The sequence below is a fragment of the Quercus lobata genome, chromosome 6, assembly GCF_001633185.2.
Source record: "Quercus lobata isolate SW786 chromosome 6, ValleyOak3.0 Primary Assembly, whole genome shotgun sequence".
NCBI lineage: Eukaryota > Viridiplantae > Streptophyta > Magnoliopsida > Fagales > Fagaceae > Quercus > Quercus lobata.
In genome coordinates, this window is record NC_044909.1 from 53,924,569 (window position 1) to 53,938,701 (window position 14,133).

The 14,133-nt window shown below is 32.4% G+C and overlaps 1 protein-coding gene across 2 annotated transcripts in view; it reads right to left on the bottom strand.

Annotated features, from left to right (window-relative positions):
- Window positions 1-411: 411 nt before the first annotated feature.
- LOC115993862 (protein STRICTOSIDINE SYNTHASE-LIKE 5-like) overlaps window positions 412-14,133 on the bottom strand; it is a 62,007-nt gene continuing 48,285 nt past the window's right edge. Inside the window, exons 1-4 of one of the 2 annotated variants that reach the window (XM_031117843.1) lie at window positions 5,638-6,174; window positions 2,767-3,074; window positions 2,240-2,372; window positions 412-940 (exon numbers count right to left, since the gene is read on the bottom strand). In XM_031117843.1, the coding sequence (XP_030973703.1) occupies window positions 662-940; window positions 2,240-2,372; window positions 2,767-3,074; window positions 5,638-6,096 (1,179 nt within the window). In that variant the 5' untranslated portion in view covers window positions 6,097-6,174 and the 3' untranslated portion in view covers window positions 412-661. Of the gene's footprint in view, window positions 941-2,239; window positions 2,373-2,766; window positions 3,075-5,637; window positions 6,175-14,133 lie in introns of those variants that run through there. The other variant, XM_031117842.1, reaches the window with a different exon arrangement.

Consider the following 14,133-nt stretch of genomic DNA (forward strand, 5'->3'; position numbering starts at 1 on the left):
TTTTGAGAGAAAGATATGGCTATGGGCAGCCTTTCTTGGGGGAAAAAAATTATATAGCAAGTGTTGTAGGCTTGTAGTTGTAGCATGTTAATCTTCATGAAATGTAAATTTTCATTATTTGTTTTATGATAAATGCTAAAAAATTATATTTAGTCACTAAAGAGCTTTAAAGGGGGGTCTCTAAAGTTTAAAATAGTCTAAAGGTTAAAACTAAAATTTGTGACTTTTAGAAAAAAAAAATCTCTTCAATTTATAATTTATTGTTAATAAATTCAGAACTTTAAAATGCTATTCACTATTAATTCGCTAAGCACTCAAATTGTTATAGAGATTTTCAGTTAAAACTTTATGTTACAAAAGCTTTTACAATTAAAACTCGATTTCCTGCAGTAGGTACACATAATATCAAATAAGTACACGTAATCTCTATTTCCTACAACAATGCCAATTAAGCCAATCATACAAAGCCTCCAACCTCTCAAGTCTCGTCCACCATATGAGAGAGGATTGTTTTATAAAACGATCTCATGAGATACTTATTCAATACCAGGAGTAAGAACCAAATAGAGTTTTAGTTTATTTATGGTAATATATCCCAATTATTTTAAGGTACCATCAAGGGGTGCTACAGCAACAAGTTCTTGGTCTTGTTCTCAGATTCTCATGTGGTGGCCTGAGTAGGATATTGTTTCAGGTTGAGGCGAACAATGTAGGGAAGGACAATTGAACCACAGTACAAATGATTTCCTATCTTGATCCCACTTGAAACCGATGCCAATCCAGGATCATAGTAATGGGCAATCGGATTTCCTGCCAAATCAATGGCTAGAACCCCACCATTCTTCCCTATATGTGGTCTTCCTATGTACTTCTCCATGATTATTAGAATCTTCCGGATGAAAGGGTATTTGAATGCTATATCCAATTCAAGTGTATGTCCCTACCAATATTGCACACAAAAAGTAACAGATGAAAAAGATGTTAGGAGTACTTAAATTCATCTATAAAAAAAAAAATTTAATATTTGCATTACTCAATTCGGAAAACAATAATGAATAAAGCTCATCAGACATTTAAAAAAATAAATAAATAAACCTTTGCATTATTATTAGTGTTAGGATTAGGAGTTACATATATGCACAGCTCTCCTATTCTGAAATATCACAAAACCATGGTTGTTTTACGTTGTCTATGGTGATTCTCCACTCACTTCAATATTCCAAAGAACCATGGGACTCCAACTTTGTCTCAGTTGATTTCTCTAAGTGATGGTTCACACTTCACACTACAAAAGTGATGCACATGATTTCAACAGTCTAAGAACCTCACACACTCAAGGATGTGAGAAACACACTAAGAGAGAGAGGGATACTTCTTTTTATAGTAATTGTTTTTACCTACTTTTTTCTTCTCTCATGCATTTGCTCTCAATGCATGGGGAGCTATACATAGTCACATCCCCATTGATGGCCATGCAATGGAGTAACTCTTCAAGAGTTACTCCCAAGACTAGTGAAGTAGGGTGCTGCTCCAATTAATCCTGGCATGCCCAACTGATAGGTGCCTAGATTAATAATTAGTCATGCTTATAGAATTCCTTTGAATCAACCGCAAACATTTCATATCTCTATTGTATTATTTCTTTGAATACTAGTAATTAAAACACCAAAATATCCTTTTTCATCCTCTTGCCATAATCAATCTAAATTAAGCAAGGATCCTAATTAAGTTTTGTATCTTATGCATTATTAACACAAGTAATTAATTAAAAATTGAGTCTTACTCACCATGTTTACCCATGTGATTTAATATATAAAAATTATTCGTCATACAAAGTTCTTCCATAATGTGGGTTACTATAATAAATACATTAAAATGATTAAGATAATTTATTTGAAATGAAATTCTATTTAGCAAATTACAAATGTTTAAAACACTGCTTTGATTAGAATTTTATTACCAAAAGTTTCCTTGTTTTATTTTAAGTTATTTTTAATTATCTATCATAATTTTTGACTTTGATAAAATTTCAGTCTTATACAATTTGCTACTGTCAAATAACTTGAAGGTATTTTTTTTCCCATTATATATCTTATTGTTTAATTTCATTGATATTAGTGAAGTTTTTTCTTTAATTTACATATGAATCTTAATTAAATTATGCTTTGCACAAGCTTACTACTAGTTAAAAAATATAGCCAATTTTTCCACGGAAAGTATGAAGTAAGAACTGATTTACCGCTGCCAGTGCAATCCAATATTGACCTTCTCCATCATATCGAATGTTATCAGGAAAGCCTGGCAGATGATCAATAAATTTTTCTACTCTTCCTTTTTCCTTGCCTTGTATGTGATATTTTCCACACCTTCTCCTGCATTAGCAACCCATTTGGAATAATCAAAACTTCCACTGTGCGAAACAAAAATTCAATCATTAATTTTAGTCTTCGAACAATAGAAGTTGTTAGAATAACAACTAAATTCATTGTTTTCTAACCGCTTTAAGCTTTTGGGACTAATAATGATTTATCATAGTATCAAAACAAGTAATCTAAGCTTCAACAGTCTGCAACATTATGCAGATCATGAAGAAGAAAGGCTTTAACGACAGTCGTGGTGGCAACTTATTATAGTCTATTGAGTTCAAACTCTATCTCCAACTTATCTAATAGCCAAAATATTTTAGAAGCCGTGATTATTTATCAGAAGCAAACATGGGGAGTCTAATAAAACAATTTCTTCAAAACTGAGAATCAGCAGACATACATTGGGGTTTCGCAAAAGATCACATAATTCTGATCAGGTGAGACTACTACACCATTGGCAAAGTAGAGGTTGTGGACCAGTACCTTGGTAGTTTTGGTTGCTGGATCATAACTCAAAAGTCTACCATTGGGCTTACCTTCCAAAATGTCCCAACTGGCCTTACTTAAACTATATTTATATGAAGCATCTGTGAAATAAATTATGCCATTGTGTGCTACATCTACAGCGTCTGTCAATTTGAATTTTTGTCCATCAGCCTCATCTGTCAGCAGCTCCACCACACCGTCTGCTGTCACATTTAGGAGGCCCTGTTAAACATCACATTTCATTAATATAAAACACGTAAAAACCATTGGTTTCTGAGGACTAAGGAGCACTTAACAACCGTGACAGTTTTTCTGTAACTTGTGCTAAAATTATTAAACAGAGATTAATTACATTAATTTGTTGAGTACTGTTATAGATATAACATTTTTTAATAATTTTTTATAATCATTTGTTACAAACAACTGGGGGGGGAGGGGAGGATTTTAACCTGAATTTTTCTCATAAAAAAAATTAGGCAATGCCACTAAACTACTAGACAAACTCTTGATCACAAGATTCACAACTTATTGAATTGTTATTTAACTGTTACTAGGATTGGCTTTTTTGGAGTACTGTGGTATTAATAACCCTCTAATAACTTCCTTATAAGTTATATGGACCTAAAGAATTTATATTTTAACAAAAAATATTTAATTTCTGTAGGAACATTAAACAATATGAGAAAGGTGATGCCTTCTTTTATTTTATTCCTTAAAAAAAAAAAAAAAAAACACTATGATATATTTCGTACTGTTTTGGGATTTGGGTAAAATCTAAAAACCATCTATGAGATTTTCACCCTCGAAAAAAAAAAATCTATAAGATTTTGATTAAAATAAGGTAGTGCCAAGACTTTTAAAAAATATTCAATTTATTTCCTAAGAACAAACAATACTTAATAGCCTACAAGTCTGTTATTCCCTTCTAACACCTTGTATTAATTGCACACACCTCATAATGACTGCCTCATGGAAATTATGCACAATGGAGTGTTTGGGTGACCAATGATAGATAAATAGTAACTAGAGATGGAAAAAAAAGTATGAGGAGTAAGGGAATTTTCAAACAGTTTTAAGTGATGTTTATGCTTATGAAACAATTTTTGTATTATAAAAAAATGTAATACCTGGCATTAAATTAATCCAAACCTTATGATAGTTTTGTATTTTATTATATTCCTTTTGTGTACATATATATATATATATATATATATATTATTTTCCTTACACACGTGATATTGCAATTTCGAAGTGTTGTGTTAATGGCACCATTAGGTTAGGATTTTGTTAGCTTTATAGATTTTAGGGTCAGCTAAGTCTCAGCTTTATATAATTAATCTTATTTACTCAATTTTTTTATTAAGTAAAAGTGTAAGACCACATTATTTAACCTTAACAAGCACCGCACAATTTTGTGAAAATTTAACTTTCTAATTTTCTATTTTTCTAGCAACCTGAACAACCTCACAATCTCACATACCAAAGCAAAGAGATGTGAAGTCTTATCAAAAAACAAAAAAGGGAGACGTGTCTGGTGTGTATTGGTGACAATCAATTACAAGCTAAACTAAAAATTTCAAAATTTGTCAACTTGTGCGGTGTGAGTAGTCCACATTTTCTTTATTGTACCCACAACTTTTTATTGGTCACTCACAGTTGTATAATTTATTAACTTGTGAGATTCAGTGATGAAATTACTGCATAATTAAACATGATAATTATAATTTCTTTTTTAGTAACACGCATAAAAGGATGAAGAATTATGTTCTAACACAAACACAGATTTTTAAAAATATGTATATAAAATGAGAAAGCCTACATTCATAACAAATTTGATAAAAAAATTTACACTCATTGATATGATAGATTGTTATTAATAGATAAAAAAATTGATGTCAGTAATGAGTTCATATAAGAAACAATTAAAAATTGATGTCAGTAGTGTGAAAAATGTTTTCAACATAGCATTCCTCATTTTAAAAAAAAACACACACACACAAAATGTTAATAATCATTCATGAACAAAGTTTCTCTCCAAACTTTTGAAGAGAAACTCTACAAACTTTTCATATACCTTTATATTGAGTGTGAATTTTGAAAATCTAATCGTTAGATTGCATGTTCTTATTATATTTTTTATGCATGTAAAATTTCAAGAAGATCAAAGATCAATTGCTATCTCATCAAACAAATGTTAAAATTTCATATTTTTATGATATAAAATTGTCTATACAAAAATAAGTTTAGTGATTGAATAGTAAATAATATCCAATTTGAACGAATTTTGATATGCATGTTAAGAACATAAGGAAAATGAAATTTAAAATTTAACTATTAGATTTTCAAAATTCACAAAAAAAGAAAAAAAAAATGAGAAGTTTGAAAAGTTTCTCTCCAAACTAATTTGCAGAGAAACTTTATTCATCATTCATTGCATTGTATGCATAAACTGAATCTTAATTTTTTTAGTATTTCTTGGTTTCATTTCTTTGTTGATTAAATTTTTTAAATTGAATATATATATATATATATATATTCTAAAATAAAACAACATCAAATACAATAATTTATTCACTTCCTTTGGAAAAAAAAAAAAAATCTAAATTGTAATCTATAAAATAAAATTAACCACATACTTTGATCCTGAGAGAAAAATTAACACACCTATCTTATATTTATGGTTATGGTAGATTTATTATTCAATTTTTTTCTAAAGAAATATTAATCATTAAAATTTAAAATAAAACATTATATATACTTAGTCTAAGAATAAATGATCACTGACCTTTTCAGGATCAGCAACGATAAGTTCATTGTTGTGACCAAAAGCGATTCCCAAGGGTCTTCCACCGGTGTTGACCCATTTCTCCACAACCGAGTCAGCCGCCGAGTCGTTTACAGTGACTCGGCTGATCCACCCGTCAGCACAGCCCGTGTAGATGACTCCGGACTTGGCATCATAAGCTACATCTTCTGGAGCTTTCAAATTTCCTACACCCACAAACTCAGACAATCTGAGCATGTGATCGTTATGTGCTGGCACGGTTATGACGTGCCGAGTCAACTCGTCAGGTGGCAGAGGAGCCGGGTCGAACGAGTCGAGTTGGTAGAGCAATGTCGCCGCCACAACGGGGACCAATACTGTGACTAAGAAAGTGAAGGGCCATGAGCTTTTCTGTTTGGTAAAAGTGGCTTTAGAGGGTCTGGGTTGGGAAGCTGAGTCGGGAGTTTTTGACTCGTCCATAGTTTGTGGAACTCGGTGATTGACTTTGTTCTGTTTCAGAAGATAGTAGTAGTACTTTTCATTAGTGTGAGAGTTTTTCGAAGAGAGCTACTGACCTTGGAGATCTATTCCTTGTAATACCAGTTAGTATACTGTTGGAGTACCAGATAGCAGTAGAACTTTTCATTAGTTTACTGTTGGATTGATAAAAATTATTTTTGCCAACTTATTTTACTATTTAGTTTATTTTATGTGTAAATCCACTTTTAATCTCTACATTTTAAACTTTTTCTATTCTGGTCCCTACACTTTCATTTCATCACTTTTAGTCCCTAAACTATTTAACGTCTAACATTTAGGTTATATCCGTCACCCAACTAATAGCAAAAATTGCCGTAGCTAACGGTGGAATTAAAATATTATTAAGAATCCACCGTCTTCATGTCATGTCACAATTTTAAACATTAAAAAAGTCACATAAGAAAAACAATTAAAATAAAATTCTAAACTTGATTTTAAAAAATAAAATAAAAAAAATATTCTTTTCTTTTTATTATATTTTCGAAAGATGTGTTCTTTACTAGAACATGATTGTTCATGTTCTTCACTGCCCATAAAATTTTATTTTCTCATTGTTATTTATTTACTTATTTTTCCATATCTTCGTCTCTCTCATCTCGAACTCTCTCATATCTCAAACTCACTCAAGATGAAGACCCGAAACCTCTCTCTCTCTCTCAGATAAGTGTCCCTCTAAGATCAATGGTTCTCTCTCTTAGATCGATGGGTGCTTCAGATCAATGGGTGGTTTTTGTCTCAAATCGGTGAGACTTTCTCTATTTCATCTCTCTATATCTCAACTCAATGGTGGAGATTTCGGTGGAGATAGGTGGTGGCACACTTCGATGGTGGGTTTGTGGCTTATGATTTTTGTTGATCTGGGTTTTCACCTTGTTCAAATCTGAGTTGGTGAGGAGCGCTTAAGGTTCAATCAGGGGGATTTTCTGACAGAAAGAGTTTGAGGTGTGCTAGGTTAATGGTTTTGTGAGTATTTTGTTCAAATTTGGGTGGGAGTTGTGTTTAATTTTCTAGGTTTGTGCTTGTGTGTTTTGGGTTTGATTTTCTTGTGTTCTTGTGTTTGATTTTCTGGGTTTGTGCTCAAATTTCTGGGTTTGCTTTTCTTGTGTTCTTGTGTTTTATTTTCTGGGTTTGTGCTTGAAATTTCTAGGTTTGTGCTCGTGTGTTCTAGGTTTGATTTTCTTGCGTTCTTGTATTTGATTTTCTGGGTTTGTGCTTGAAATTTCTGGGTTTGGTGTTGGTGAGGATAGTTGTGGTTAGCTGGTTTCTTTAAAAATTCTGGGTTTGTTGTTAGTGTGGAATGTGGATAGTTGTTTGTAGGTTATTTCTGCCTTTTTCAGTGTTTGATTTGCTGGGTTTGTGTTTTGATGATTGCTAGATTTCGTGTCTCCAAATTGGATCTGATTTTGTGAGTTCAATTTTTGTATTCAATTTCTAGATTCAGTTTCTTGGTTCAATTTCAGATCTATAGATCTGTTGATATTGGTTTATTATTGTTTGAACTGAATTTTGAATTTTAATGTGTTTGGTTGTAAAGAAAATACAAGAAAAACAGAGAAAATAAAATAAAATAAGGATTAATTGCTAAGAACATGAATAGTCACGTTTTGAGAAGAAGAACATGAACATGTCTTCCAAAATATTAATGAGAAGAAAAGAAAATTTTATTTTAATTATTTTATTTTATTTTTGTAAAGACTCAATTTGTGACTATCCCAAATGGATTTATTGGGTTCGAACGTTAAAGGCCTAAACAATAAATTTATAGAGAGTGGGTTGAAAGGCTAGGTTTTGGTCACCGGACGGTGGTTAGTCATGGAGTTCATGATAATCGCACGAGGGAGAACCTAGCATATCTAATAAGACTTTTTCCCTAGCCCGGCCTGAGCGGCTCCGGTCCTTAAACCTCGTCCGAGGAGTTTCGTGTTCTTGTTATTCTCCCCTTTTTTAGGATTCAATGGCCTCGGAGACGATATGTCCCCCCCTCTCTAGATTACTTCTCTTTCCTTTTTATACTAGCCTTTACCTTCCCTCCAACGTCCACGTGTAGGTTCAACTTTCTAGGGTTGATACTTTTCCTATCAGCCCATACCCAAAGTGGTTGGGAGTGGTTGTAAAAGTTGAAAAGCATTGCTCTGTCAGGTGCAGAGTACTTAATTGCAGTAATGGTAGCCTTTCCCTTGTCCTTTGTCGCCACACTATTCAAGGGTCCTTTCCACATTAATGTGGAGGTTTTTGGCTTTTCCATGCACCGCTCCTATACCATACTCGCCCTTTTTTCCAGGAGCGCCTTGGGATGCCGAGGACAGTATCGTCCTCGGCTTTATCTCTAGGCCATTTGGACTTTCGTTGCATGTCCTCGGCAATGTCTTTCCTCAGCTTGGGCCTTGGATCCTAATGTAAAGTGGGCCGGGGTCACAAATTCTTTGGCCCCACAATTTTATTTTTTAAAATCAAGTTTAGAATTTTATTTTAATTGTTTTTCTAATGTGACTTTTTTTAATATTGAAAATTCTGATGTGGCATGGTGATGAATGCCACGGTGGATTTTTAATAATATTTTAATTCCACCGTCAGTCACGTCATCTTTTATTGTTAGTTAGGTGACAGAAATGACCTAAATGTCTGGCGTTAATTGATTTAGAGACTAAAAGTGTTAAATGAAAATATAGGGACCAAAATGAAAAAAGTTCAAAATATAAGGATTAAAAGTGTATTTATACCTTTATTTTATTATTATTTATGATTCTTACAGTACTTTTTGATACTAGTCATAAGTTTCACTATACTATTTTATTTGACTTTTACTTTTTTTTTTTATAGTACTTCAAACAAAATAAACAAATTCCAAACGAACCCTTAATCGGTAAAATTTTTGAAAACATTACTTCAATTGGTAAGGTTATTGTAGTCAAACAAGTAATCATTGGCGTCATATGTTGGTAATATAGTGTGTAAAAAATAAAAATAAAAACTGGTAAAATTTTTTGTTATTAAATAAAATATTTATGATTCAAACTCATCTACTATCTTATATTAAGATAATCATTTTGGAAGGTTAAAATAAAAACATGGACAACAACGTCAAATTAGTTTTTTTTTTTTTGGATAATCACAACGTCAAATTAGTTACTAACAATAATTATAGGTGGAACCCTTTGGGACCTACCCGTATCAAATCAACTAATAAAGAAAACAATATCAAATCATAACCTCGGCTTTGTGCTAACATATTTGGCTTTGCTGTCAGCCCTCAACCCCATTTAAAAATCATAAACTTGACTTTGTAGTAACATGACTGGCTTCATCAAAAGTAACATTTATTGGCAACCTTTCGAGTACTTCTAGGGCTCCACCCTATGAATTGACTACAATATCAACTTGTATTCTTTTTTTTTTTTTCATGCTTATGTTTAAATATTGATGATATTTGTTCTGTTTGTAGAATATTCGTTTCAGCATAATCCAAAAAAAATATTCGTTCCAGCCAAAAGGTACATAAAAAAGCTTTATGTTTATCATATGATTCATGTCATATCATCAGAGTTTTCGTCTTAATTTTGAATAAAAGTTTGTCTAATTAAATCCGATACACGACAATACAAGCGAGCAACCTGTGCTATTAATTTTTTCATTAAAAAAAAGTGTACTATTAATTTTTTTACAAACATTTGAAAAAAAAGTGTACTATTAATATATATATATATATATAGTTATATTTATGTAATTCTTATGTAACTCTAAGTAATGTTATACTACTTAATAACTTTGTTAAATTCATATTTTGAAAGTCTAAGAGCATCCGCATCAGTCCATGGAAACTCTTGTAAAATACAAAAAACAGCTCTTTTTACACATTTTGACCTAAAAATGCTCCACATCAGTGCTTCTAAAATTGTGTAAAAATGTGTATATTTCTACACGAGCTACAGTAACCGTGGAAATATACACGGCTACTGTAGCTCGTCCATTTATTATTTTATTCATTTCCCGTTCGCTCCCTTTTTTCTCTCTCTTCTCCTTGCTCAACAAACTGAGTAACTTCTCTTCTCCTCATCTTCTTCTTTTTCCTCAGATGCACACAAACACACCCACACACAAACACATCCACACAGAAAAATCAACACAGAGATACACTTGCTCAAAAAAAAAAAAAAAAAAAAAGAGATACACAAACACACCCACACAAACAAACCCAAACACACAAACAACAAAGAGACAGATCAGTACTTATCAGAACGATCGGTATTTGATCGATGCTTGACTGGAACGATCGGAGCTCATGGGTCTTGCTTGATCGGAGCTAGTGGGTCTCGCTTGATCGGAGCTCGTGGGTATGGATCTTGCTTGATCGGAGCTAGGCAGATCGGTGCTTGTGGATCGGAGCCTGATCGGAGCTGTGGATCGGTGCAGTTGTGGATCGGAGCTGTGGATCGGTGCTTTTGACCGGAGCTTGTGACCGAGAGGGAGAGAGATGGGTGGATCGGTGCTTCTGACTGGAGCTTGTGACCGGAGCTTGTGACTGAGAAGGAGAGAGATGGGTGGATCGGTGCTTCTGATCGGAGCTTGTGACCGAGAGGGAGAGAGATGGGTGGATCGGTGCTTCTGACCGGAGTTTGTGACCGAGAGGGAGAGAGATAGACCGGAGGGATGGGTATACAGAGAGAAAGACCAAGAGGGATGGGTATACAGAGAAAGACCAAGAGGGAAAGAGATGGTGTAGAGAGAGAGAGAGCAACAATCAGATAAAATGGTGGAGAGAGAGCGCGCGCGTATAAAAAGGGTTAGTTGAGAGATATAATAAAATAATTAAGAAAATTGATTATTTAAATAAAAGAAGTTGTAGAATAGATGAACTGATGTAGGTGTTTTGTAAAAGTGATAGTGTAAAATAGAAAAAGTAGGTTTTTGGTGTAAAATAGACGGAATCTTTTAAACGAGCTGATGTGAATGCTCTAATCGTTTAATTACATGTTCTATATGTTCTTAACATACATGCCAATTTTCATGTCAATTTGATATAATTTACTATTCAATCTATAAACTTATCTTTTATGCATTATTTTAAACATTGCTTAAAGTTATATCAGGTGTAACTTGAACCCAACTCATATATATATATATATATATATATATATTACACATTCTATAACTTTAAGTAATGTTACACCACTCAATAACTTTATTAAATTTATATTTTGAAAATTCAACCATTAAATTACATGTTCTATATGTTCTTAACATATATGCCTATTTTCATGTCAATCGGATGTAATTTACCATTCGATCTATTAACTCATCTTTTATGTACTATTTTAAATATTGCTTAAAGTTTATATATATATATATATAAGTCTAATTTTGCATCACGTGTCCCATCTAATCTAAATTTTTGTGTCAAGTGAGTTAATTCAGTGTAAAAATAAAATTTCAATTAGAATTTAATTTTGTACCACGTATTCCATCTAATTTAAGTTTTTTAATTTTTGTACCAGGTAAGTTAATTTTGTGTCAAGATAGTTTTATGCATTTTCCTAAATTTGATAGTATCAGAAAAAATTGGTTAAAGAAAAACTATCTCTCAAACTTCCCTTATTTAACTTGGCATGTGATAAAAAAAATTTCACTAAATTTTTTTTGGAAAAAAACACTATCTCACGTGAAACTAAATAAGAAAAATAATTATATCTCATACAAAGTTAAATAAGGAAAGTTAAGAGATAGTTTTCCAACTCATTTTAAGGTTATTACCAAACATAGGAAAATTAGATAATTTTCAAGAAAACACTTTTTGAAAAACGATTAAATTTACAAAAAATATTAATGTCGAAACAAATAGAGCATTATTTTTTTTCCTTTTTCATAAAAAATTTCTAAAAGTAATTTATAAACTAATGCCCTTAGACCATTTATTAACTTTTCCCTACAAATAAAGCAAATCTTCAACTGTGGGTTCCAGTTAGCTCAACTGGTAAAGTCTTTGATGGTTGTATAAAAAATTTAGAATTTAATTCCTGCCTACATCAGAAACTGATTGGTGTCTTGGTCTGATGATAAAGAGCTATTATCAGGAGCGGACGCCATAGGTTAAAACTCTCTTAAAAAAAAAAAAAAAAAAAAAAAAAAAGCAAATCTCCAACTGTCTAATTCAGACACAAACAGTTATAAAAGCTCAAAAGTTTGGAAAATAACAAAAAACCTAAGATAATTAATACTTAGTTGGACCCACAAAAGACTAGGTGGAACGCATGTGTAATATAAATAAGACTTAAGCTCTCAATAGGCTCCATATTTTGAAATATAAAAAAGGTTCAAGGTGGCTTATAAATACAAGAAAAAGGTCACTCCAAACGGACGTGAAACTCATAGTAGAAATTATTAGATTTATCGAAAGAGTACCGAAGTAGTGCTCATAACTAATAAAATGCTATCACTTCTATTAATATAACACCATCACATGATTCTTTATTTTTTATTTCTTATACTGTTTAGGCATAAATCCCAAGTCAACTCCTCATGTTGCAGACGACTCGGGTCGAACAAGTCAGGTCGGCACTCGGTAGAGCCTTGGGGGACCAATGCAGCATAGTGTCAAAAAGAAAAAAACTAAAAAGTAAAGGGCCATGGCCCATGAGCTTTTTCTTTTGCTAGTAGTGGGTTTTAGTGGGTTCGGGTAGGGAAGCTAAGTCGGCGTTTTTGGGACTCGTCCATAAATTTGGAAACTTCAGTGCCATGAGGAGGAATGGACTATTCAACTGTAAATGTATATCGTTTTCCACTTTGTCAATGTCAAGGTGGTTATTTAAATTCTCTGTGCAAATAAAAATAATATAATGTTGTTAATGTAAGAAATAATAATTTGATGGATTCGAACCTTATGTATCAATTAAAATAATTCAGCAAAAAAAAGAAGAAGTATCAATTAAAATAATTAAATTTCCATAAACTATTAAAATAATTAGTCAGGTACTTGCTTGCTTTACTGATTTTTCACAAATAGTTTCAAATTTGAGGCAGCTTCCCATTCCCAGTATCTGTAGATGTAAATCCATAGCGTGTTAGTTAGTTTAGACCCTTAATGTAGATTGCTTAACCTAATATATTAGCCAATTAGTCAAGCCTCATCCTTCGATCGATTAAGCTTCACAAAAAATTAATTATTTTTCCTGTAACTTGTACATTCTTGAGTTTTGACCTGTACAGCTTTGAGCAATGTCAAACACCTATCCTAGACATGTTTTTGTTCTCAATTTGCCAACCCATACAAATTGAAATTCTAAACATTTAATCTTAAATCTTTAGAACCTAACAATCTTCCTTTTTGACAATTTGTGACAAAACACACTTAAAAAAGAATTGCTCACCTCAAGAATTAGCCCAACTTACACATTGTTGCCCAAATACAATTCCACCACAATCCACTAACTATTAGTTGCTAGAATAGATAGCAGATGAGAAAGAATTAATCCTGTAATTTCCTGAAACACTCAAAACAAACCACAAATGCATGTGTGGAAATTACAATATAAATCCAATAAATAAAAATTGAACTTGAATTCATAAAACATAAGAGATAGATAGAATATCAAATGAATAAACATCAAATAAACTATCATAGTCAATGAACCAACAATGTTTGTGAAACAAGAACAATAAATCAAAAAAAATATACATCAAATCAAAATCAATGAGAAAGAAAAATACATCAAAATCTCTCATCAACAAAACAACTAAACTACTCCGTACAAAACCTCTCTACTCTCCCCCCAAGTAAAAGAGCCTATCCTAAATCCTACTCCCCCTTTTTGTTATGCATAGCCAAAGGCAATCATTAAGGATCAGAGGGTGGAGGAGGTGGAAAAGTACTCCTATCCTCGGCAAAATCTGCTTTCAAGGCAGCAACCTTAGTGAGTAGCTCATCAATAAGTTGTCCATGAGCCGCTTGAGTAGTCATAAAGGTCTCCATCATGGCACGGAGTG